Here is a 26,195-nt window from a genome sequence, read left to right on the forward strand (position 1 = left end):
CTAGGTCCAGTTAATATTTTTGAATGAACACTGGCCAGAAATGGGCTGTTCACGTTGCCAACAAATAGAGCAGAGCAAGCTACTTAAAAAAAAAACCCTAGACAAATAAATCTATACAATAATAATAATAAAAGCTTTGAAATACATCAATCTCTTCTTCTCTCCCTCAGTAACTTGAGGGGATGAAGCAATATATTTCTGGCACTGAATGGTTTATGCTGTATATTCAATCATCAGAAATCACACATAAAGATCACCATCTCCACGCTCTTTTCAGTCACCTGCCACTTTTCTTAGATTTGCACATAGTGTATAGCTCCCAAGAACATGGAAAGATGCAGTTAACTAATCTCGTGTGCCTATCTTAATGTACGTTTGGAGTGTCTGGCTGTTTTTAATCTAGGCCCAACAGAAAATAGCTCTGATCTTTATTTAGGAAGTGACTTACCAGTCCCTCATTATCTTCCGAGGTTCTCTGATAATGTGCTGCTAGGGCAACATAGTCCAGTGCCTGCTTATTACATTCAAAACACTTTAATCCGTGACGAATTAGTCTCAACGGGTCCGCATACAGGGGCAAAGCTGGCTGCGCATTTGTCGAGCTCCCAGTCCCGCTTCCCGGCGCAGCGCAAGTCTTATGCGGAAGAGGGGGCAACCGTGATGTCTGAGATGTCGAAGACGTTGAAGAGCTTGTTGGAGAAGGTGAAAACATTTGGTCTAAGGAAATGGGTTTCATGAACAGCTGAGAACACTGCATGATAAAGCCTTTGCTCTTGTGATCCCTCGCATGCTTGAGCAAGCTGCATTTGTTGAAGAACAGCAGCGTCGCCGAACACTGAGTGCACATGACTTCAATGTGGACACTTCTCCTGCTGTAATGCTGGGTGAGGCTTTTTTCTAAGGCAAACGAGTCGCCACATTCCAGGCAACAATACCCAGACGCAGGTAAGTGAATACTGCTGTCAAAAGGAGGGCTGAGGTTTGGAGTATAGATTGGCACAGGATTGGCACCATGCAACACTTTGTTGAATGCCTCGACGACAAGAGGAGCGGCTTTCTTAACCTGGTGCACAAGCGGCACAGACATCTGCGTGAGCTGGGACGGGCCGCGCCGCTGCACGGAAGATTTCGCCGCCACAGAAGCCGCAACGCTGTGGGGAACCAGGTTGAGGTTGGCCAGGTGCACGGCTTTAGGAAGGAGGCTGGCAGGGTTACAGGGCTGTGCCACCACACCCGGCTGCTGCTTCTTGCTTGACGGCTGTCCCACAATACCTACTTTTATTGTCCCGCTGCTGCTGTTTGCCAGCAGGGGTGCACCAGGGGTGCTGCTTACAGGAATGTCTGCACTCATACTGTCAACGTGGGGACTTGCTAGGTTTGCCTCTTGAGCAGTGGCTTTAGCAAAGCCCTTGCATGACTCAGTGTCCATGGATGCATTTGGTTCTGGTGAAGGGAAGGATTTCACAAACTCTTCAGTTGCTGAACTCTCCACGGGCGATTCTTGAGGAGATTTGCCCAAGTCATCGACTTCCGGCAGGATCCTTGTTACCATTCTTTTAATTTCACCAGAGGAGGTTTTAATAGTCTTGATCCTGACTTTGGGAATTGCTGGGGGTGAACCAGTTGCCACCGAAGGAGAGCCTTTGCTACTGCTGTCACTGCACACACTCCGGGGAGACTCGGGCTGCTTGCTGACTTTTCTCACCATCTCAAGGGGGCTTCTGGGACTCTTTGGTGACTTTGGCATCTTGGGGCTTCCCTTGATGCCATCTTTAAAGGGCCCAGAAGACTCCTTCGTCAAGTTTCCCTGGTCCTCCTTTGAGATGCCTGCAACCTTTTTGGCCTGAAGGGCTACAAGTGCAGCGACGCAGGATGAGAGCTTGGAGTGGGCAGGTTTGATACGCTGGCGAGGTGGAACTGACGAAGAGGAGTAGTTCATTTCAGGCACAGATCCTTTACTTTCACCCAAGTTATTGCTATGGAAATTGCCAAGCTGCAACCCTTCGCTGAGGAAGTTATTGGTGTCCACAAGGTCTTTGACAGGGCCTTCCCGTTTCTCAGGGCTCTTGTCGCGTTCCCTCTTGCTAGCATCCACCCTGCTTTCTTGCAGTTCATGCATATCTATCTTTGGATCTCTTTTACAGTATTGATCAAACATACTTAACTCGGGTTCTGCTATCTTCTTACTAAGCAGATCTAGCAGCGATGGCCCAGTTGACATAAACCTACTAAACTCTGGTTCTGGCAAGGTCCTACTAAGCAGATCTAACACAGATGACCCAGTTGGAATATACATTGGATGCGGTGGAAAATAGGGAGTTTGGACATGTTTGGGTTTATCTACAATACTGTTCTCTTTGAGTGCATCCTCCGGCTCAGGGCTGGAGATGGGGCTGAACTGACTGAAGGTTGGTAAGGGCTCCGACTTTGTCTGTTCCAACTTTTCAGGATAGTTCCTCAAGCCATCACCATTGATGAAAGTGGAATCAAATTTCCCATAATTGTGAGTCTCCAGGGGAAGTTCAGACCCCCGGAATCCATTGTGCAGCAGGCCTGGTCCTAGGTGGTTGCCTTCCTTTTCTGCTTCAAATGACTCTTGTCGGCACGTGTTCTTCACAATGACACTCACAACTGGAATGTCAGAAGCTGGCGCTGCATGGGACAAGGATGCACTTTCATCTATACAAATCCCAGACTGCTTGAGATGGTTTTCGTTCTCCTCACCAGCTGTCTGAATGGCTTCCTTGGCATCAAGGCTGGTTGGGTCAGGAATGTCAAAAGCAGCCAGCAAGTCATCGAAGTCTGGAGTTTTCATGTCCCCCATGATGAAAACTACAAAAAAGCAAAACATTGTCAAAAGCATTCTCGGTGTGCATTTTTTTGAATTTATCTCTCTTTCTAGAAATGCTAAGATTTCGGTTCTAGAAACAGTAGAGAAACATGCCTACTGCTCTATTAGTAGTTCCTATACTCTATGAAAAACTTCTTCAACCTGGCTCTCTCTCTCTGGATGCTTTGGACTACTATTTGCAACATCCATTGCCCATGCTGGCTGGGGATGATAGGAGTTGTAGCCTAAAACATCCTGAAGGGCCCTGTGTTAGAGAAGGCTTCTCTAGGGATTCAGTTGATTTTTCAGAAGACGACACACCCACACTTTCTAGAATGGGAATAAAAGGTGTTACATTTATAACGAACAGACCACAAGCAGTCTCCTTGAGGCATGCTTTGCCTTTTCTAACTTCCTCCCCATTGCACACAGCTGCAGCAAGAAAGGGGCAGGGAACCCTGCAAATTTTCAGAAGGGGATTTACCTGTTGTTGCTGATACTCAAAACCCAAAGCCTATGATTTTCCTTCTACAGATCGTGATGCAGTATTATATACTAAAAATAATGGTAACCCAGGGGTGTGAGAAATATGCCACTCTTTCTAATAGCAAAACATCTTGGTCCAGTGCCTATCAGTTGAACAGTCCACAGACAAGGTTCATGCACAGTCAAGGGGCGTCCCCAGCTATGCAGAAATGCATTTTTGTAAATTAAAAGGGGGAAAGAGCCTCAAAAAGCCCAGTTGTGTGAGGACTTGAGGACGCTCAATGGATTCCAGAAGTTACTGAAAGTTGAGTGCATCAGCTGAAAGGAAAATACAGCTGCATAAGCTTTCATGGACTAGAACCCACATTAAGGGATGCAAATAGGCTCCTGCCCACTGAAGCTTTATTTTTAGGCAAACACAGCTACCCCTCTTTTGAAGTGTCTTACTGTATCCTGAGGGGACGGGAGAAATGCCATGAGATTTAAAAAAAATCTCATACCTGCACCATACAGGGAGGTTTCAGTATAGGGGAAAAGAAAAACAGTATATATTTTTTCCTTTTCCTGCTCTCCAGAATCTCCCCCCCCCCATCTTCACACATCATAGCAAAAAAGTGCTCAAATTCAGGGCTAATAGCTCTTTTATAGTATGGCGAGGGAATGTTTGAGGAGTGTGGGAAAGAAAAGCTCCCCCACATACTACAAGCCCTGAACAGCACTGCAAGGCATCTTTTCAGGCTGGCTAGAGCTCTGAACAGGAGAATTTCTGTTAAGGGCTGAGGATACACTGCAACACTTTGTTGCAGGTTCCCTCTATATAATAAACAATTGTATTGCTGGCACCCTGAGGTTCTGATCATTCTTCTTGTGTCGTTTACCAGGTGCTGCCTTGCTTTTTTTGTTGTTACGGTTGGTACCTTTCTTGCAGCAAGCCCAGCCAAGGAGGGAAAGGGACTAAAGTGTGGCATAAACTGATTATTTGCAGTTGGTCTACAGCCACCAGGGGAAACAGTGCCAAAATACGCATTAGAGCAATCCCTTCCTGGCTGATAGAAAGGTTCACAGCGATGGCTCCTCTTTACCTCATGCCTTTCTGGGTTGCACACACAGGGTGATGATATAAGGGAATAATTATTTTGCTCCAGACTGCACAAAGGTCATACAAAGAGCAAAGTCCACTTTCTGCAATGTGCCCTCCAGAGCTGTCAAGTGTGACAACACAGAAAGTTAAAGGGGAAACTCTCCCATTCTCCTGCTGCAGAAGCCAAACACAATTACAGAAGCTGGATCTTAAAACTCACGCCATTTAATATAGCACAAGAGCGCCTAGGTACGGTATCCTAAACTCCAGCCTTTGCCAAACTGGTGCCCTACAGATGTTTTGGGCTCCAATTCCCACCAGCCCCAACCAGAACAGGGGCTAAGTCTACATTGCCTATTGGCTGCCCAGCTGATACGGGAAGGACTGTAGCTCCCCTGCTTTGCATGCAGAAGGGCCCAAGTTTGATCCCTAGTACAGTCGTGCCTTGGAAGTCAAACAGAATCCGTTCTGGAAGTCTGTTCGACTTCCAAAATGTTCCAAAACCAAATTGCAGCTCCTGCAGCCAATCAGAAGCTGCGGAAGCCCCATCAGACGTTCGGGTTCCAAAAGAACCGGAACAATCACTTCTGGGTTTGCGGCGTTCGGGAGCCGAGTTCCAGGGCGTTTGGGAGCTCCAGGTATAGCTGAGAGAGAACTCTGCCTAAAATCCTGGAGAGCTGCTGCCAATCAGTGTAGCCAATACTGAGCTAGATGGACCAATTATCTGACTTGATATAAGGCATCTTCCTATACAACTCAAAACATCTGGAGGGCACCAGGTTGGCAAAGACTGCTGGACACCCTTCTCCTGACATCAGTTCAAATGCTTCAAGGAGTGTGTCAGCTGCTACAGTATGAGAAGCGTCATCTTCAAGTAACGTTTTCATTTTAATATGGCAGAAAACCCAACTGGCAAAGACAGAAACACATTTCATCTATATACTGCCCTTTCCCCAAGGAGCTTAGAGTAGCGTATGTAAGGACCATCCTGTTTTATCTTCAGAACCACCATTTCTGATAGGTTAGGCTGAGAGAGACTGACTGGTCCAAGATCATGCTGCTTCACTGTAAAAATGGATGAACTAGCAAGAACAGGGCCCAGGATGATCCACGTTCAGGCAGAACTAGTATTTAAAAAAGTGCCTTGTTATGAAAATCATGTGGAGATCTGAAGACTTATGGATTACAAACCTGACTAGAGTGGAAGCTGGAGTTACTGGGACATTTGGACTTAAAAGAAGTAAGAAACAAGATTTGGACTACAATTTTAAATATGGAGGTCTGGCTGGAAGAAACATGGACCTTATTGGGACAGAGCTTCTCCGAGATTTGGTGTTTAATATAAAGGACTACCAAAAAAACCGGCAGAGAGGAAATGAGAGAGACTTAAGAGCCTCGGATGTGAGGTCACCAGGCTGACACCAGATAGACTGATGGACATCTGTTGGAGCTTGAAACCGGGAAAGGTGGGGAGTGGGGTTTTGGGCATCCAAAGGCTGTACAATTATACTTTGTTTTGATATATTTTTGTTTTGTTACTTATATTAAAATGGGGAACTCGTGAAAGGGAATTGGGGTCGATCTTAGAAAAAGATATTAAGAATAAGTACTGATGCATAAAGAATGAGGTTTATGTTAAAATTGGTTAATCAAAAGGATTTAAATATAATAAGGTAAAATTTGGGGATAAGAACTTGCTGAACTAAAAATTGAATTGGAATACAAGAAGGGGAGGTGTGGGGAAGTCAAGGAAATATGTTATTGAAAGAAAGGAATGTAATTATATGTGTGTGTTTTTTTTCTATTTTTATTTTTCTATTTTTTTTTCTTTATTTTTTGAAAATTTCAATAAATATATTTTAAGAAAATCATGAGCGCTAGGCCAGGATGCAGCGCAGGGTTCAAAATTAGCCAGGCACCACCCCTGCACCACCTCATATATTGGACTTCAAACTCTACAATTCAATGAAAACCACAGGCCTTAAGCAAGAGTCTTGCCAGCTGTTAGATACAGCCAAACCTGGTGAAATCAGCCTTCATCTGCACTGTCAGAAAGGGGAAAAAACAAGTATGGGGCCAAATATAGATGTACTTTACTGTTCTGCAATTCTTCTGTAGACCACCTCACTGAAACATACAAGCTACAAGTGGTCTGTGAACCTAAGTTTGAAAAACTCTACATTAGGGAATCTTGCCTACCACAGATGATTCATAAAGAAAGGTTAATGGTTTATATGCAAGTTTACTTTTTTTTTTTAACTTTGCTGTTGGAAGCCTTCAAGTGTGAAAAATACCCTAAGCCACACTGTACTGTACTCTACCGAAAATTAATGATTCTTCACAGGACTGGGATGGATGCAGGTATGTATTTGAAAGGGTCTGAAAAGATCCCTTGTGATGGGAAAACAGATTTTCCTGTGTAGACCAAAGACTGCAGAGATTAAGAAGCAAGAAGATCATCCCAGGTGTCGGTGAGTGACAGTCTATGAACTAAGGGTAAGAAAGACTGGGCAGTTCAGACAATTCATGGTTTCCAGTGCTTTAGACAGGAAGCCCAACTCAGACATCACAGAAAATAATGGTTTCTGCTAAGCCAGCCTTTCCCAACTTGATGTTCTCTAGATGCTTTGGACTACAACTTCCACTATCACTGACCACTGGACATTGTCAGGCTGGCTAGTGCTGATGGGAACGGGAGTACAAAACATATAGAAGACATCAAGTTGGGAAAGGCTGTACAAAAAATAAACAGACTGTAAAGTTACGCATGAGAGTGTAAGCCGAGCTTGTTCCAAAGTCTACAAAACATGGATTTCAGGGTTATCTGAACCAGGACTATAAAGCTATGTACAGTTTTAATTTCACTTCTAAAACATTTGTTATACTTAAAAACTGCACTTGTTACAACTAAAGCTCAATTCAGTGTTCCATTTTCAACAATAGTCAACTAGTTGTCATTTGGGAGCTCAAAAGCAAAGAGTACAATAGTTACAGCCATCCATTGTTATTCACCCCCAGTATCTGAGACGTATATTGACTTTGAATATGGATACTGTAGTCCACTGTGTCAAGGCTAATAATAAGTTAGCCAACATGATTTTGTCTAATGTTTCTTTAATGCTCTCTTACTCTGCTGGCCATTATCTTCTGATGAAGAATTTCATCTGGTCATCCTGCGATAAGTACTATTTATTTACAAATTAAATAACAAACAAGGGCATCTTAAATGCAGCCTCACCTGAGACAGGATCACACTACAGCCTCCCATCCAGTCACTTATCAATAAGTTTTTCCTAGTTTCAGCACCAGGTTTAGGGTGGTGCAGGTGGTTCCCCCACCCAGAACGCTGACCCGAGGGGGTACAAAAATGAGAAGATCCGTAATTGAGAAGATCCGTTTGGGGACACCAAATTTTGGCCTCGCATACAGTGTTGTGTTACAAAAGATTACCAAAGTCCACCCCTGAATAACTGCCAGTAGCATCAGAATAATCTCTAAGTCTATACAGTCATACCTCGGGTTGCAAACGCTGTGGGTTGCGCATTTTCGGGTTACGGATGCGCCAAACTTAGAAGTACCGGAATGGGTTACTTCCGGGTTTTGGTGCTCGCACAGATGCACTAAATCACACTTTGTGCATAAGCGCTGAATCGCGTCACGCGTGTGCGCAGATGCAGCACTGCGGGTTGGGAACATGCCTCCCGCACGGATCACGTTCACAACCTGAGGTTCCACTGTATTCTGATACTTCTTAATTTGTCTTGAATCTGCTGCCAAACAATGCCAGATGTGTTTGGGGAGAAGCCATTTCTCTCTATGCACTCTAATGATGGAAAAAACTTAAGAAGCCCTGCTGGATCTAGGTCAGTATCCTGTTCTCGCAGTGGCCAACCAGAGGCCCGTGAGAAACCCGCAAGCAGGACCCAAGCTTGAGCACTCTCCCCTTCTGCAGTTTCCAGCAAATGGTAATCCAATTGCTCAGTCCCAGCTCCTGCCAACCTAGCAGTTCGAAAGCATGCCAGTGCAAGTAGATAAATAGGTACCGCTGCAGTGAGGAGGTAAACAGTGTTTCCATGAGCTCTGGCTGACGTCCCAGTTCCGTTGCGCCATAAGCAATTTAGTCATGCTGGCCACATGACCCGGAAAGCTGTCTGTGGACAAACGCCGGCTCCCTTGGCCTGAATCAAGATGAGTGCCGCATACCCATGGTCACCTTTGACTAGACTTCACTGTCCAGGGGTCCTTTACCTTTTAATCAAGCGCATCTAAGTGTGGAAGCAGAGCAGAGCCATCATGGCTAGTATACAATATTTGTAATAGTATCCTGCCCTGCCATTCCTTACTAACCTTTTCTCTGAACTGAAATTAAGCTTTTCTTCACAGGGATGATCATCATTTTAGGTGCCCATTTCTATATATTCTCTAGTATTAGTGTATGACCTCTTTGGAAAACTACGATGTATAGAACTTTCTTAAAGTGTCCATGATACAAAATTCATATTGTGGCAATAAGATAACACTTCTGGATAGATTACTCAAGCTGCAACTTGTCTGTGGATGGTAGTCTTTCTCTCTGCTGAAGTCTGAGAATTGTAGCATCCAATACAAATAGAAACACTTGAGCTCCTAATGCATCAGACTATGTAACAAGACATTTCAGACATCACAAGGCCATCATAGACAGTCCAAATCCTCATGAAACAGCTGGAAAAGCTGAAAAAGTGGGAGTAGTTCAGCAGAAGAACAAAAATTCAATTCCCCTATATCTCCTCTTAAAAGGATTTGGTAACAGGTGATATGGAAGTCTCATCCTAAGACCCTGAAAAGCCATGGCTAACCAGAATTTTTAAACAATATTGGCCCCGACTGACCAGTGGTCTGGCTCAGTCTCCTATGTTATCCTAGCACCCTCCTTTACTCGTAGTGCTCTATTGAGACTTCCATTACACTCTGCAAAATTTAAAATATGCAAATATAGCATGATGCACACTTAAAATGGTGATGCCAAATACAGGAGTGAAAATATTCACTGCCTTCATTAAATACCAGGGTCTTAAGAGGCTCATTGGTCATCTCTCAGATATTCTATGAACTGCCCTCTCTAGCTTCAGTTTGGAAACCACATCAATGAGAGCCAAGAAGAAGTGTGCATCCATCAATCATAATCTGGTATCCTCCTTGCAGATGCAAAATATGCAAAGAAGAACATTCCATGCAGTCCTACAATTCATAATAAATGTCCAAGGGATGGTAATGTAAGCCTTCTAGGATTTGCTACACATCCTGGGTCGATATTCTTTACCCACTTATTCCTTCCTTTTCCTTGTGTGTCTATTTAGATCAGAGATGGGGAGCCTGAGGCCCTCCAGTTGTTGCTGGGCTCCAACTTCCATCAGCTCTAGCCAGCATGGCCACTGGCATGGATGATGGGAGTTGTAGTCCAGCAATATCTGAAAGATTACAGGCTCCTCATTCCTTATTTAAATCATATACCTGAGGGCTGTGTTTTGCCATTCCTTAGCTTATGCCACATATTGTATTATACCTTGTTTTAGGGGTATACGCTAGATGACTCTTCGTTCATCTAGCTCACTATTGTTTAAACAGGCTGGCAGCAGGTCTCAAGATTTCAAAAAGGAGACTTTCCAAGCACTGACATGAGATGGCTGAGACTAGAACCCAACACCATTTGCATGCAAAACATCCACTCCACCACTGAGCTACAGCCCTTTTCCAACTGGGTTCACATATGTGCTCCTAACCCTTTCCAAAAATGTGCAGTTTTATTGCCCCATCAACCAAATGGAAATGGCAAGAACCTTAGGAGGTTACTAAAAAGCTGAATGGAAATAAGGACTGCACACTAATATCATCATCATCATAAATATTATGAGTTATAGTCCCATCAAGATGAGACAAGGCCCAACACAAAGAGAAATTACAAGTTCAACTTTATGCATTCACTGCAAATGACCTGTCCAATTTAAATTCACTCACAGACTTAACTGCCCATTCACTTTTGAAACTGTCTTGATTTGAAAAATCTTAATGCTATTAAGAAACAAGCAGGCATTTTAATGCCTTCATTAAAGAGGGAAAGAGATTGCCAAAGTGTAAGATGACGCGGAAACAATTCAAAAACTTTTCCACCAGCAATGGTCATCAGTCAGTTTGCTAAATTTTCCAAACGTCAAGTCAACCAGAGGGACAGAATAAGTGTAACACTGCAAAACACCCAGAGGGCAGACTGAAGACACTAAAAATGCAACCAAAGGAAAGGCTCTTATTTTGCTGGTGGCAAACACATTTATAAGTGCAAGTTTGAAACGAACAGCCTCAATGATAAAGTCACAGACTAGACAAGCATTTATTGTAAAAAGTGTTGCTCTGTTTTTAAAGCTAAATTGACAAGTAGTAACCTAGTATCCTAAGTTATCCTAGGTTAACCTAGTATTCTAGGTCCCTGCTCCTGCCAACTTAGCAGTTCGAAAGCACGTCAAAGTGCAAGTAGATAAATAGGCACCGCTCCGGCGGGAAGGTAAACGGCGTTTCTGTGCGCTGCTCTGGTTCACCAGAAGCGGCTTAGTCATGCTGGCCACATGATCCGGAAGCTGTACGCCGGCTCCCTTGGCCAATAAAGCGCAACCCCAGAGTTGGCCACGAATGGACCTAATGGTCAGGGGTCCCTTTACCTTTAACCTAGTATCCTAAGCACATATAACGAAATCCAAACAAGGTTCTTTCCTATTATCTTCACCTTTGTCTCCTTCCTCTATTGCCTGTGTCAAATTGCTAAGTGTTGATTTTTTCAAGGCAAGGACTTGTCTTCACACAAACTGTTAGTGAATAATCATAACACCCCTTAGCTCTCATGACCTCTCATTTTTTTTTGAAAATCACACTTCATTTCTAAGCTTACTGGCTCTTTGCTATTTGGACCATCAACACCAACCGAAAACCCATAGTGGGTATTCTTGCTCAGCTCCTCCTCCTCGTATCACAGTCACAAAACAGTCTATTGGAAATTGCTGAGTACTTGCTATCACCAATAAGATGTCTAAATTTGTTTACACATACTCATTCCTTGGTGGAGTCCTAACTACTCGCCTCCAAACACCTCCATTTAATAAACACTGCTTTAGGTAAAGGTAAAGGGACCATTAGGTCCAGTCGTGGAAGACTCTGGGGTTGCGGCGCTCATCTCTCTTTACTGGCCGAGGGAGCCGGCATATAGCTTCTGGGTCATGTGGCCAGCATGACTAAGCTGCTTCTGGTGAACCAGAGCAGCGCACAGAAACACTGTTTGCCTTCCTGCTGGAGCAGTGCCTATTTATCTACTTGCACTTTGACGTGCTTTTGAACTGCTAGGTTGGCAGAAGCAGGGACCGAGCAACGGGAGCTCACCTCGTCGCGGGGATTCGAACCACCGACCTGCTGATCGGCAAGTCCTAGGCTCTGTGGTTTAACCCACAGCGCCACCCGCATCGCCTAAACACTGCTTTACCTAGACAATTAACTTGCCAATGTTTACAATCATTTTCAGGTATTATTGTTATCATTGCCTGAAGCATCATTTTTCTGCTCCTGACATACTGATACTTCTATTTTGGCATAATCATCCAATTGCAAGGTGATTTCCCCACCCTACTCCCCCCCCCCCAAAAAAGAAAAATGTTGAATTGTCTCACAATATCTAAGTAAAAATGTCATTCTAGCAAGAGAAGTTAAAACCTTTTTTAAGCCTGACCCGAAACATATCACACGACAGTAGATTTCATAAGTTTTAGCAGGGTTTACTTCAAGGCAATGACACTTTGGATTGTTATTATTTTTCCAGACCCACATGATGGACTTGGTTTGATCACATTTGATGCAGCAACCTTGCTAAGGCTAAGTCGGCCTGTTTCTGGTCAGTGCTTAGGTGGGAGACTGCCTAGGTCCCCATGGTCAACTGCAGAGAGGGAAAGTGGAATATAAGTGTAATAAATAAATAGCAAGTGAGTGCAATCCTCTACACACTTACCTAAAAATAAGCCTCATTGAATATATATATATTTGGGAGAGGGGAGATGATACTTCAGAGTGAACATGCATAGGATTGTGCTCAGTGATGTGGGTCTTCTAGAAAATTTTCCACCGCAAATTAGGGTAATTTGTAAAGCATACTTTTCAATTTGCAGGAGCTAAAGAGTGATCTAATTTAGCATGCTTATTTTACTTTCATTTAGCCAACAACAGTAAACATTCTGAAAATGCCAAGCTTGCCAAATGCTGTATTTGTAATTGGCGTCCAATCACTGCTAGTACTGAACAAATAAATCTGAAAGTTTTCCATGGAAAAATAAAGCACTGGAAAATTTTCTGATCCACATCACTGATTGCCCTGTAAGGCTATGAGTTGGTTCAATGTCAAAATCATGAGTTCCCAGTTTAAATATTAGTTCAGTCATGGGTAGCCTTGAGTTGCTCCAATAACTAAAGAAATAATCAACCCCTGTCTGTAATATGGTGATAGTATCTGTCTATCCAAAATATCCTTACAACAGCCCTGCGTGTGGAATGATTCAGCTCTTGATAAAAAAAACAGCAACTAACTTTTACTCAGAGTAGACCCACTAAAATCAATGGCCATGACTAATTTATCTCCATTAATTTCAATGCACTACTGTGAAAGTTAGTTGAATACAACCCATTGTAAACAAACTACCTTAGACTCAAAATTAAGTTCCAATATCATCTACTAGACTTGATTCTTAGCATGTTTTGTAGCAGATTGCAAATATTTTATGAGACCTGACTGGTCTTTCTGAAGAAATCTGAGAATCAGCTGAAGCTTGGCATCCCCAAGGAGCTTTCCACTGGCCAACTGCTCTGCAGCACTCACCATATGAATTCCCCAGGGGAGTGCTCATGAATGTTGCAACTTGGGGGTAGAAACCGAGTAAACATGCCCAGAAGGAGGTGGTGTTGATAGCAGGTTAGGTATTTTGAAGCTTAGGGCACAGGAGCAGGAGAAAAACCAACATCTGATAAATAAGGCACCTGTCAAGGTTGAGAAGAGTAAAAGACCCCAAAAGTGGGCAGCGCTGCAAGGGTGCCCCGATTAAATCTAGAATTTAAGACTGAGAAGGCAGCTCTTTGCCAAATCGGTGTGAGCTCAGTCCACTTTGCAATTTATACTTTTGCATCTATGGAAAATGCACAGGTGTGACCAAGGTTTATTTGCAAACCCATGGGTTATACAGGTGCCTATATCAGGGTGGCGCTGTGGGTTAAAGCCTCAGCGCCTAGGACTTGCCGATCGAAAGGTCGGCGGCTCGAATCCCCGCGGCGGGGTGCGCTCCCGTCGTTCGGTCCCAGCGCCTGCCAACCTAGCAGTTCGAAAGCACCTTCAGGTGCAAGTAGATAAATAGGGACCGCTTACCAGTGGGAAGGTAAACAGCGTTCCGTGTGCTGCGCTGGCTCGCCAGATGCAGCTTGTCACGCTGGCCACGTGACCCGGAAGTGTCTGCGGACAGCGCTGGCTCCCGGCCTATAGAGTGAGATGAGCGCACAACCCTAGAGTCTGGCAAGACTGGCCCGTACGGGCAGGGGTACCTTTACCTTTATATCAGGGAGTCAGGACGGGCTGTGTGTCCTCTTGTCCAAATGTCTACACAGCAGCAAAAACAAGCATCAAACCAATGCACAAAGTGACCCCCGTACTAAGGGGAGCAAAGTGTGGGGCACCCCTACAACTGGGTGGGGGCAAATAAATCATGTCAGTACGTGGGAGGAGGGAAGGGAGGCACGTTGTGGTTCTGTGAACAGCATCCTGAATAGCCATTCAGAGGGATGCCCTGCCCGTCTATTTGGCCTGCCTGTGGGCATCCCCACAAGAGGACACCTTGCCCGACCTCTGGGGCAGGTCAGCAAGGCAGAGATTTTGCCAAGGGCAATGCCCGCTCCCACGCCGGGAGGTCTCTAGGGCCACTTTCCCGATCTTCCTGCCCCTAAAGTGACGCGACTGCACTCAGCTGTGGGAGAGAGAGAGGTGCACTGGCACCCTATTAGCATTCTGATCCCCCCAAAAATAAAAAATAAAATGCAACGGGGGTGGGTTGCGAAAGTGGGGAGAGGGCGGAGGCGGCGGGGGGTGCGCAAGGCGCAGACGTCTCGTCTGGATGTGCAAATCGGTGGGGTGGCGCAGGGAGGCTGCCCGGGTCTGGCGCAGGCTGGTCCCGGATGAGGATGGCGATGGGCAAGAGGCACGCTGCCCGTGGGTCTGCCCCATAGGGGAGGCCGGCGTGCAGGCAGGCAGGCATCCCCCAACCCCGCAACCCCACGGAGAGCATGGCGTGAGCGGACCCTGCCTGGAGCCGCCGCCGGGGCGAAATGGGGTTTCTGGCTGGCGGCGGAGCCGGGGTCGCCCTCTGGCGCGCCTGCCACGGGGCTCGGTCTGCCCGCCCGCCCGCTTCGCCTCCCTGCCCGCGCGCCTACCCGAGTCCCGGGGAGCCTCCGAGGAGAGGGGCCTGCGCCCGCGAAGGAGCCGCGGCTGCGCTAGGCCAGGCGCCGAGGGAGGCGCCCCGCGCCAGGCCCGGCCGCGAACGCCCCGGCCCGCTCGCCCCGCCGGCACTTACCGACACCGTCAGCTCCGCGGTGGGCTCCGTCGCCGCCCGGGCCCGCACAGGCCTCACCCAGCGCCGGGCAGCGGCTGCCTCAACATGGCGGCGGAGGGCGCGGGAGGGGCTGAGCACGGGGCGGGGCCTCGGAGGACGGGCCCACTCGCCCCGGCGGCCTCGCAGTGAGCGGGACGCGGCCGAGGAGAGCGCCCGGGTCGGGCAGGGAGGGGACGGCGGCGGCGGCCGGGCTTCGGCGGATGCGTCTCCGGAGCGGCGCCTCTCGGGTTGGGAGTGGAGGCCCGCCCCGACCCCCTGAGCTCTTGGCGGCCCGGCTTTGCCGCCCAGCTCGCCCCCTCCAGCCTCCTTCGGAGCCGCTCGCCTTCACGCCAGCAGCCTCGCCGTTTCTTTCCTTGTATCATTTTTATTACATTTTCCCTTTTACATTTCACATCCTTAAGATATCAGTGACTTCCCTTCTTCTCTTTCCACCATGGTTCATTTTACATATCATAAATCCCTGCTTATTTTACAAAAACTATACCAATCGGTTTTCCATTATTACTGTACACCCATCAAAACTTATTTACATTGCTGAATTTATCTTAACGCTGCCAGCGTTTTCAGTTGTGTTATAAGATTTTTTTAGGTCTAATAAATATATAATAAATGTACCAAGCAAACACATATATAAATATATAAACCACATGTCTGAAACCCATAGGAAAAGTCCTAAAGCCGTTTTGACTCTTTCAGTCACCTCAAATATTTCTCTACAAGGTCGAAGGAAATGCAGAAACCTCCCCATTGTCTCTGTCCTCACAAATCCTGCCTTAAGGGCACATTTGAGGTGTGAATAGGGTGAGCCTGTGACATTACAAAAGAATGGCCAGACTCCCCAGGTAATCCAGTCAAGTGACCATTAACAGGTAACCTGGCAGACCGGGTAAAAACAACGCTCTCAGATTTCTCTTGTAGACCGCCTTTTCTGTGATGTATGTATGATGTTTCTGGGGGTGGTCTTGGGCTCCAGGGCGGGCAATTTAAAATGTCTATGTAAGGGTGGGCACACCTTTGTTCTGGGTCCTCCTCCTCTCTCCTGCGTGTAAGGGGAGCCCCCTGTTTCAACAGTTCAATAAAGATCAGGCTGACTAGCTGCTTTGCTTCTCAATATTCTCTGGTTGGTCTCTGTTATTTTCTCCTACCGATAGAGAACCTACAAAAGGACTCTATGGGCTCTTGGGTACCCCATAAGGGGAAAGGAGCAGTTTTATTACTTATAACAAGTTGTACACAATTATTTTCCATATATTCAATAAACGTTCCCCACTCTTTAAACGTATGTTCTTCCATTAGTCTATAGGTCAAGTCTGGAAGTTGTGCATATTATGTTAACCTAAGTTGCCATTCTTCTTTGGTTGGGACCTTGCTCATTTTCCATTTTGGGGCTGTTATAAGAATTTTAAGGTCTTATATATATATATAAAATAGATGTTTGTAAATGTACCAAGCAAACACATACAAATATGTAAACCACATGTCTGAAACCCACAGAAAAGTCCTGAAACCATTTTCTCTCTTCCAAATTGACCTCAGATATTTCTCTGCAAGGTCAAAGGAAATGGGGAGCCTCCCCATTGTCTCTTTGCTCACAAATCCTGTCTCAGGGGCACATTTAAGAGATGAATAGGGTGAACCTGTGACCTGGATTCAGGAGTTGAGTAATTATCATAACAAAAGAGTGGTCAGGATGCCCAGGTAATCCAATCAAGTAACCTAGCAGACAGGAGGAAAAAACAACTTACTCAGATTTCTGTTGTAGTCCGCCCCGCCTGTGATGTATGTATGATGTATCTGGGGCTGGTCTTGGACTCCAGGGTGGGCAATTTAAAATGTCTATATAAGGGCTTGCACACCTTTGTCCTAGGTCCCTCCCCCCCTCCTGTGGGGGGGGGAGCACCCTGTTGCAACAGCTTTAATAAAGATCAGGCTTACTAGCTGCTTTGCTTCTCAATATTCTCTGGTTGGTCTCTGTTATTTTCTCCTACCGATAGAGAACCTACAAAAGGAATGTAGGTTCCCATAAGGGAAAAGGAGCAATTTTTTTCTCATAACAGGGCTAACAAGACACGGGCCGCAGTTGTTGCCTACATAAATAACCTTTTCTGACACCAGGGGAATTTCAGTCTGAATTATCCCCAGAAAGGACTGAGTTTTTTGGGAAAGTAATTTTAAACATTTTTTTTCCAATTCATTATAGATCATTTCCCAGTACTCTTACTCTTTTACCACCACATATGAAAAAATGTTCCCTCCGCCTCTTTACACCTTCAGCAGCCTCACCATTTCAGCCCTTTCTTGTTATTTGCAGTAATAAACCCTGAAAGGCACCGAAAGCAATGAATGACTGCTCATAATAGCATTTCTCACCCACCTTAAAAGGAGGGAACAAACCAGCCTTCCCCAGGGTGGCTTTCAAATGTTATAGGAACAAGTTTATTTATGTTCTTTTTCCAAGGGGTTCAGGGTGGTAGACATAATTTATTTCATTGTTGTTTCTTCACTTCATTATTTCCCTCATGCTATTTATTTGCTTCCTTCCTCCACGCTGTTCAGGTCCTGCTTTTTGATCCTCATAACACCCCTGCAAGGTAGGGTTTTGTTTTTTTGCCAGCTCCAAAGTGACCTCCCCATGACTTCATACGTCTCTTCTTCCTCCAAGCTGTTCAGGTCCGCTTTTTGATCCTCATAACACCCCTGTGAGGTGGGGGTGGGTGGGTTGCTTTTTGCCAGCACCAAAATGACCTCCCCCCCCGCCCCCGCGGTGCAAACCTGGGCAGTGTTTGTGGAGGTCCTAGGCTGCCCAGATGACTTGCTGATGTGGCCCCAAGGAAAGCAGATCAATGCCTTTGGCACCAGCTTGCTGCAGGAATTGCCAGAATGAGTCCCTTGGGGTGTTGGGCAGCAAAAGCCAACCCCTGATTTTTCCATAACAAAAACTCTAGGGATACCCTCTGCTGCCATAGAGTGTACTGGCTGCCCCACGCACTGCTGTGTGAAGGATCATTATGTGTGTGGCAAGAGGTTGACTTTGCAACTGGATCCCATGGCCTTGCTATTTCAACATGTGAGGGGCTCCAGTGAGATTTTTTTTTTATTGCTGATGAATTTTTGTTTTAAATTGTTCCACCAAATAAATAAATAAATAGATTTTAAAAAAGAAAATGGCATAAGAAGCATAATGAAAGGCCTGGGAAAAGGAAAGAGTTTTGGGCAGCCCCACAAAGATAATAGGGTAGTTGCCAGGCAAACCTCCCCAGAGAGCTCATTTCACAAAAAAAGGTTACACCACTGAAATTGCCTCTGCCCCCAAAGTTATGCAGCTTCTCTCATGGGGTCCCCACCAACAATGATGCTTATATGTAGACAATGGGGTACGATCAGCAGTGGGGTACGTTCACAGGAGGAACGTTGCATTTCCACCGCATTCAAACTGCAATATTTTCTACAAGGGCAATGAGATGTTGTTGTGATCGCTAGTGGGAGATTTATTTGGCAGGCTTGGATACAATAATGGGCTGGATGAGGGCCAATAAACTGGTGCTTAATCCAGACAAGGCTGAGATGCTGTTAGCGGGTGATGCTTTTGCCTGGCTGAGTGGTGTGCAACCTGCTCTACATGGGGTCACACTCCCACTGAAGGAGCAGGTTTGTAGAGGTTTCTCTTGGATAATATAATATCAAATATAATATCAATAATATAATATCAAAAACTGTCCCAAGAATAAGGGCCCGTGTGTGTGATGTCAAAGACCAGGGTAAAGAGCTGTGTCTTCAGCAGATGAAAGAAACTACATAAGGATGGTGCCAGAAGTACCTTTACAGAGAGGGAATTTCACAATTTAGAGTCTGCCACAGAGAATGCCTTCTTCTGAGATGCCACCTCCTGAACTTCTGAGGGCAAGAGAAGTATCAAGAGCAAGGGTCAGCAACCTTTTTCAGCCCTGGGTCGGTCCACAGTCCCTGAGACCATGTGGGGGGCTGGACTATATTTGGGGGGGGGGAAATATGAATGAATTCCTGTGCCCCACAAATAACCCAGAGATTCATTTTAAATAAAAGCACACATTCTACTCATGTAAAAACACCAGGCAGGCCCCACAAATAACCCAGAGATGCATCTGTCTCATGAGACCAGGGCCCTGCAGGATCTGATTTCTTTCCGCAGGGCCAGTAAGGCAGAGTTGTTCTGCCTGGCCTTTGGCTTGGAATCAACTTGATCCCCTCCCCCTCTTCCTTTTTCCTTTCTCCTTCTGAGATGGAACTCCTATTTGGGGACTTCCTTGGCTTTTTTTCTGGCCCACGTAGGACCAGTCTGGGTAGCTAGCCTTGGTGAAGACTTGACGTTTTCATCCCCCAAAAAGTTTTTGATTGAGTTCCACTGAAATGAGGCTGCATCTTAATGTTTTAATGTTGTATTTTAATTTTGTTTTTTAAGCTGTATTCTAATTAATTGTTTTTATATTTGGTGTTAGCTGCCCTGAGCCCGGTCTTGGCTGGGGAGGGCGGGGTATAAATAAAATTTATTATGATTTATTATTATTTTAAATAAAAGGACACATTCTACTCATGTAAAAACACGCTGATTCCTGGACCGTCCGCGGGCTGGATTGAGAAGGCAATTGGGCCGCATCCAGCCCCCGGGCCTTAGGTTGCCTAGCCCTGACCAAGAGGATCTTAACACCCAAGGGGGTCTGTAGGGAAGAAGGCACTACATTATTTCGGCCTTTAAGCACCAATGGGAGCACCTACACTCATGCGTGTAGACAGGGGGACAGCTGCTCCCCAAAATCAAGTAAATCAATAAAAATACTTAATTAACTGAGGTTCTTCTCCCCACAACATGAAGCCTGCCCCCACCCCAACATAAATCCTGGCTGTGCCCATGTTTGAACTGCCAACCCTGAGACAAGGGTGCCCTTGGTGGTGCTGAGTACCAGCTCAGTTATAACCCCGTCTGGACAGGGATAACTTGATTCAGCCTCTGGTTACTTCAAGATTCGACTTCTGCGATGTCCCTTGAAAACAGTTCAGAAGCTGCAGCTAGAACACAATGTGACTTCCCAATGGTTGACAAGTTTCATTATATTTTAAAGTCCACATGGTACCCCTCTCCAAAATCTACCCTGATATTTCTAATCCCATGTTTGAATAGTTCAGACTGTGGTGTTGTTTTATTAAATTTGTATACCACTCTTCATCTAAGATCTCAGGGCTGTTCACAGCATAAAAATACTATATAAAAATACACAATACATAATAAAAACAAGAACAAGGACCAAACCAAACCAAACCACAAACCCCTCTTCCCACCCCATCCCATAAACACATTTAAAAGGATGTTACTCAGCCCAAGGCCTGGTTGAGGAACGTTTTCACCTGGAACGTAAAGGTGTATAATGAAGGTGCCAGGTGAGCATCCCTATTAGTATTATTATCTGTTTAGTGTTAGTATCTAGAAGGGAGATTATATAAGCAGTGGCAGCTTTATGTGCTCAAAGTTCATGGAGTTTGGAATTCTTACTCATATGTGAAGCCCACTAAAGCACTTCTGGCTTTCGGTTTTGTTTCCACATTTTGATCTGCAGGTCTCCATGAAAAATCCAGTTGTCAGTTCAAATTTCAACAGGTTCCAGTAAATTCATGTTGTTATCAGTTGTGATAAGTGATTTTTAAATATACCTTTTACTGTTGGGCAATGCCATTCTTCTTTATAGGATCTGTGTCTGAAGAAAAGATGTTTCAGATAAACTGGGACAGTTCAGGGACTGAGCGGAGGCAGCCAAGGGTCAGATTTAACAGAACAGGCAGTTCCCCAAAAGTTTCATAAGAAGATGAAATCAATAATCTAAACCCAAGGTCCAGCAAGAAACCAAAGTCCGGACAACGCAGTCCAAAGGAAGCAGCAGGGAAGGAACAGACAAGAAATTGGGAGTTGAAACAACTGACAATCAGACCACCAGTACATTTGGGTTTTGTTTTCTTTTCCCTTTCCTTATATAGGGCTGCAGTTGTGCTGGGCCAAGCAAGACTTTGTTATGTCAATCAGTCCAAGCAGAGATGTTGCAGAGCAGATATACAACTGCTCACTGGTATACAACTAGGTTTCATTCAATAATCATAGAATCATATGAAGATGATTGCATACCCTCCAACATTTCACAGACAAAAAAATCCAGATTAGGTCACACTTGTAACATCCCAGTTGACTCTTTAAACAATATCCCACAACCATTTTGCATGTGTATATTCCCTTGCACCTTGGCTCAAAAAGGTTCTGTTTTTTCCTGAAAAGGCGAAGTAGTAAGTGCTGTAATATACTAACTTACACTTGCAGACATAAAAGGGTTAACCTTATTTCTTAATAATAATTAATTCATAAAAATGCAATTGAGAGAACTTAAGTTATATATGCAGTATACAAATGTAATCAATATTGTGAACAGAAGGGCATTTTTAGAACCCTCCATGCAGTTCCATTTTGGCGGAACCAAATGAAGCAGCAGATGGTTCTCCAGCGACATGAACTGTTTTCTCTCCCGCCGGGAAGTTGCCTGCTATAACTCCTACAGCTGGAGCACCTTGCAAAAGCTGGGTAGTCTGCAGCTGACTCACAGCATGCCACATGCTTTTCTCTATTGTTTAATATCAATCCTAAAATATTAAATCAGATAAATACTTTTGGCCTTTCTGAAGCAGAAGGAAAAAACATTCTTTTAACTATCTGCTCAAATGCCATCATTTTCACTGAAAATGCTAATGGGATTATGTAAAAGGTTATTTCATTCATTTCAGACCAGGGGCGCATTGACACACTGATGATGTCCTTTGTTTGTGCCTTGTTAATGACTTCTTTTATCTCCAAGAACCTCAGGCCTCGAAGAGGAGGCTTGGCATCTTTGCTACCGAAGCCTCTCATTTCAAGCATCTCCCTAACTTGTCAAGTAGTTTTGGAAAAGATGTAATGGACATTAACGAGCGTCAGAAAGTGTAGATATAGCAAGTGCTTGCACAGTGGATAAAGTTTTCTGAATCACCTGTCCTTTCTCCATTCCGCTTGCACAGACAGCAAGATGAAGTGGGAAGATGGGTCAGAAACTCAAATACGTAATCTTCTGTGGGGCTATTACTGTTGAGCTGGAAAGCTCAAGTCTGAGTTATACATCAGCCATTCCTGCTTGTGTTTCATGTTCATGCTTCAGGGATGCGGGTGGCGCTGTGGGTAAAACCTCAGCACCTAGGGCTTGCCGATCGCATGGTCGGTGGTTCGAATCCCCGCGGCGGAGTGAGCTCCCGTCTTTCGGTCCCAGCTCCTGCCCACCTAGCAGTTCAAAAGCACCCTTAAGTGCAAATAGATAAATAGGTACCACTTTATAGCGGGAAGGTAAACGACGTTTCCGTGTGCTGCGCTGGTGCTGGCTCGCCAGAGCAGCTTCGTCACGCTGGCCACGTGAACCGGAAGTGTCTCCGGACAGTTCTGGCCCCTGGCCTCTTAAGTGAGATGGGCGCACAACCCTAGAGTTGGACACAACTGGCCCGTACAGGCAGGGGTACCTTTACCTTTACCTTCAGGTGCAAACTTAAATCTGTGCAGCACCTTCTATAGGGGGTTTGCAAGCTTAATTTAGGTGGTCTGCAGTGTGTCTGTGAAGAACATGGGGAGCAACAGCCGTGAACAGCAGGTGAAGACAATCCCATATTCATATTGATTTTCCATTGTGTACTGATTGCTTCTTGTATTTCTTATATTGTATTTTATTGTTGCATTTTACATTTTATTCTATGGACTTCAAATTGTAATGTAATAAAATACAATATAAAAGAAACAAGAGAAGCAATCAGAATACAATGGAAAATCATGCAGCCTCTAGCACAGTGCATTACCCCCACCACTTCTTTCCTGATGCAGAAGGGAATGTCATTTTGTGGTTTTCCCCAGGTGCCAAAATATATAGGGCCAGTCCTGTGTGGAAGACCCTTTTGGCACCCTAGAGAGCTGCTACCAGTCGGAGTATCCAAGACTGGGCTCAGCAAACCAATAGTTTGAGCTGCTTTAAGGCCGCTACCAATGTTCTTAAATTACATTCTGTAAAAAGGGCTGCCACCACCTGTGGAAGGAGCCACAGACCTCTAACAGCAGCCATATATTTGGGCTGCAGAGCAGAAGGAGGGAAGGGAAGCAGGGCTACAACATCAGTTCTGCTGAGAGACCGGCTGCATTTAGCTTTTCCTCAACAGTGACCCTACCTGTGCTATACAGGTAAAGCACCATTGTTGTTGTTGTTTAGTCGTTTAGTCGTGTCCGCCTCTTCGTGACCCCATGGACCAGAGCACGCCAGGCACTCCTGTCTTCCACTGCCTCCCCAAGTTTGGTCAAACTCATGCTGGTAGCTTCGAGAACACTGTCCCACCATCTCATCCTCTGTCGTCCCCTTCTCCTTGTGCCCTCCATCTTTCCCAACATCAGGGTCTTTTCCAGGGAGTCTTCTCTTCTCATGAGGTGGCCAAAGTATTGGAGCCTCAGCTTCAGGATCTGTCCTTCCAGTGAGCACTCAGGGCTGATTTCCTTCAGAATGGAGAGGTTTGATCTTCTTGCAGTCCATGGGACTCTCAAGAGTCTCCTCCAGCTCCATAATTCAAAAGCATCAATTCTTCAAAAGCACCATTATGCCAGTTTAATAGTCATTAAAGAGAGAGGCAGAGACAAAGAGAGAACTGCAGAGTAGCCACAGCGATACTGAGCTTGCAAAACCTGCTGTTATTTCCACAACTGCCACCTGAGGTCAGCACCGGTTAATGCTTCAGGCTGAAACCAGTCCTTGGAAAGGCTCTAAACTCATTGCTTAGAGGCTCAGTCTGGCCATTAGCATTGCCCTTCAATTCAAGCCTCTCCCTTAGGATCCCTTAAATAATAATAATAATAATAATAATAATAATAATAATAATAATAAATAATATTTTTATTATTTATACCTTGCCCATCTGGCTGGGTTTCCCCAGCCACTCTGGGCAGCTTAAAGGTAGAGGTAAAGGACCCCTGACAGTTAAGTCCAGTTGTGAACTACTCTGGGGTTGTGGTGCTCATCGTGCTTTACTGGTCGAGAGAGCCGACGTTTGTCTGCAGACAGTTTTTCCGGGTCATGTGGCCAGCATGACTAAGCCACTTCTGGTGAGGCATAGGAATTCGTTCGTGTGTTTCCTCCCCCAAAATATAGTCCAGCCCACCACATGGTTTGAGGGACGGTGGACCAGCCCACGGCTGAAAAAGGTTGCTGACCCCTGGGCTTAGGGCTTGCCAATCAGAAGGTCGGCAGTTCGAATCCCCGCGATGGGGTGAGCTCCTGTTGCTCGGTCCCGGCTCCTGCCAACCTAGCAGTTCGAAAGCACATCAAAGTGCAAGTAGATAAATAGGTACCACTCTGGCGGGAAATAAAAGGCGTTTCCGTGCGTTCCTCTGGTTCGCCAGAAGCAGCTTAGTCATGCCGGCCACATGACCCTGAAGCTGTCTGCTGACAAACGCCAGCTCCCTCGGCCTATAGAACGAGATGAACATGCAACCCCAGAGTCATCCGCGACCGGACCTGACGGTCGGGGGTACCTTTACCTTTACCCCTATAATACCTAGTGCTGTCCCTATAATTCCCTAAAGAAGGCTTCTGGGTTGTTGTTTTTTACCAATGTTATTTTAAACACATTTTTCAAGTCATTATACATCATTTCCCTGTAAACTTTAACCTTACTACAAGACCACCACATAGGATAAAAAGAACCTTCTTTCTCTTTACATTTCCAACATTTATTTGATTTGGATTTATACATTTTGCCAATTTACTCGGTGTTAGGTACCATCGATATATCATTTTCATATGATTTTCTCTTAGACCATAGCATGCTAATTTTATCTCCATATTCCACAACTGTTCCTATGCTTCCATAGCTATATTATGACCAATATCTATTGCCCAAACGAGTTTCCCATTCCTGATACAATTGAATTTCTATCGAAAATATAGCAAATATTCATCAGTGCCTATAAATTCCTCATGCACTAATCAATATTTTTATTTATAGACATATTTATGGACATATTTTAAAGCCAATTTTGCTCCCCAGTCGCCTGTGCCTCTGGCGGGGGTCCACGTCACCACCCCCTAGCTACAGCCTTGTTTGCACCGCCACCTTACAAATCAGCATGTGCAGATTGCATGCAAAACCCATCAGCTGCTTTTTTTTTTTTTGCGGGGTGTTGCAAGTGATCGCCCAAGAAAACGAACAAGCATTTCCATTTTGGCCATGCGTCAATGGCCCCCCCCACCCGCCCCTGAGGTGGCGCCCCAGGTTTCAACACCCAGGACCAGGTCCAGATTTAGGTTTGATGAGGCCCTAAGCTACTGAAGGTAATGGGTCCCTTTATATGTCCAGCTGTCCTTTGTCAACAACAAATTGTTGCTGGTTTTTATGTTGAATATATGCTATATGGTAATCTATGGACCTAATAAGTATCCAAAGCCATTTGCACTAGCAAAATATGCATTTAATCAAAGGAATTGCAGAACTGAAATACAATTAAGAACGAAGTATATTAACAGTTAAGTACAATTAAGAAGTATATTAATAGTGAAATAATTATTAAAATGATCAATAATTATTAATTTAATTATTTATCTAACTATTTAATTAGTTATTAAATAATTATTAATTATTAAAATGATGTTTTTATTCATAACAGACTTAATAATGCAAACACATCGGCATTTGGCAATAACAAAAGTTCCTTTAGAAACACAATTTACAAACTCATAATCTAGTCTCTAGAAACTTGCTATAACATGAAATAATAACAGGTGATATATGTTGCAAACTACTAATAATTATAAACAGCTTTATAAATATGAAATTAAGTGTTATAACCTGTACAATGCAACTGTAGTTAATACAAGCAGACAGGGCCCATGACTTACATCATAGGAGCCTACACAACACAAGACAAAAACACTGTTGCTGTATGTAGGTTTTATTAAATTAGTTTTTGCCCCTTATGTTGGAAATGTACATCCAGTTGGAAATGTACATCCAGTTTTTTCTCCTTTAAATTTTGGGGCCCCCCAAGAGTGTAGGGTCCTAAGCTACAGCTTGTTTC

At 44.8% G+C, this 26,195-nt stretch overlaps 1 protein-coding gene across 3 annotated transcripts in view; it reads right to left on the bottom strand.

The window, feature by feature from the left end:
* Positions 1-15,336, bottom strand: part of ZNF592 (zinc finger protein 592) — a 44,277-nt gene extending 28,941 nt beyond the window's left edge. The window contains exons 1-2 of one of the 3 annotated variants that reach the window (XM_083586244.1): positions 15,017-15,336; positions 449-2,832 (exon numbers count right to left, since the gene is read on the bottom strand). In XM_083586244.1, the coding sequence (XP_083442370.1) occupies positions 449-2,824 (2,376 nt within the window). In that variant the 5' untranslated portion in view covers positions 2,825-2,832; positions 15,017-15,336. The other 2 variants (XM_083586245.1, XM_083586243.1) reach the window with 2 other exon arrangements.
* Between the last annotated feature and the right edge of the window lie 10,859 nt (positions 15,337-26,195).

The sequence above is a fragment of the Podarcis filfolensis genome (assembly GCF_964270895.1).
Source record: "Podarcis filfolensis genome assembly, chromosome: 14".
Taxonomy (NCBI): domain Eukaryota; kingdom Metazoa; phylum Chordata; class Lepidosauria; order Squamata; family Lacertidae; genus Podarcis; species Podarcis filfolensis.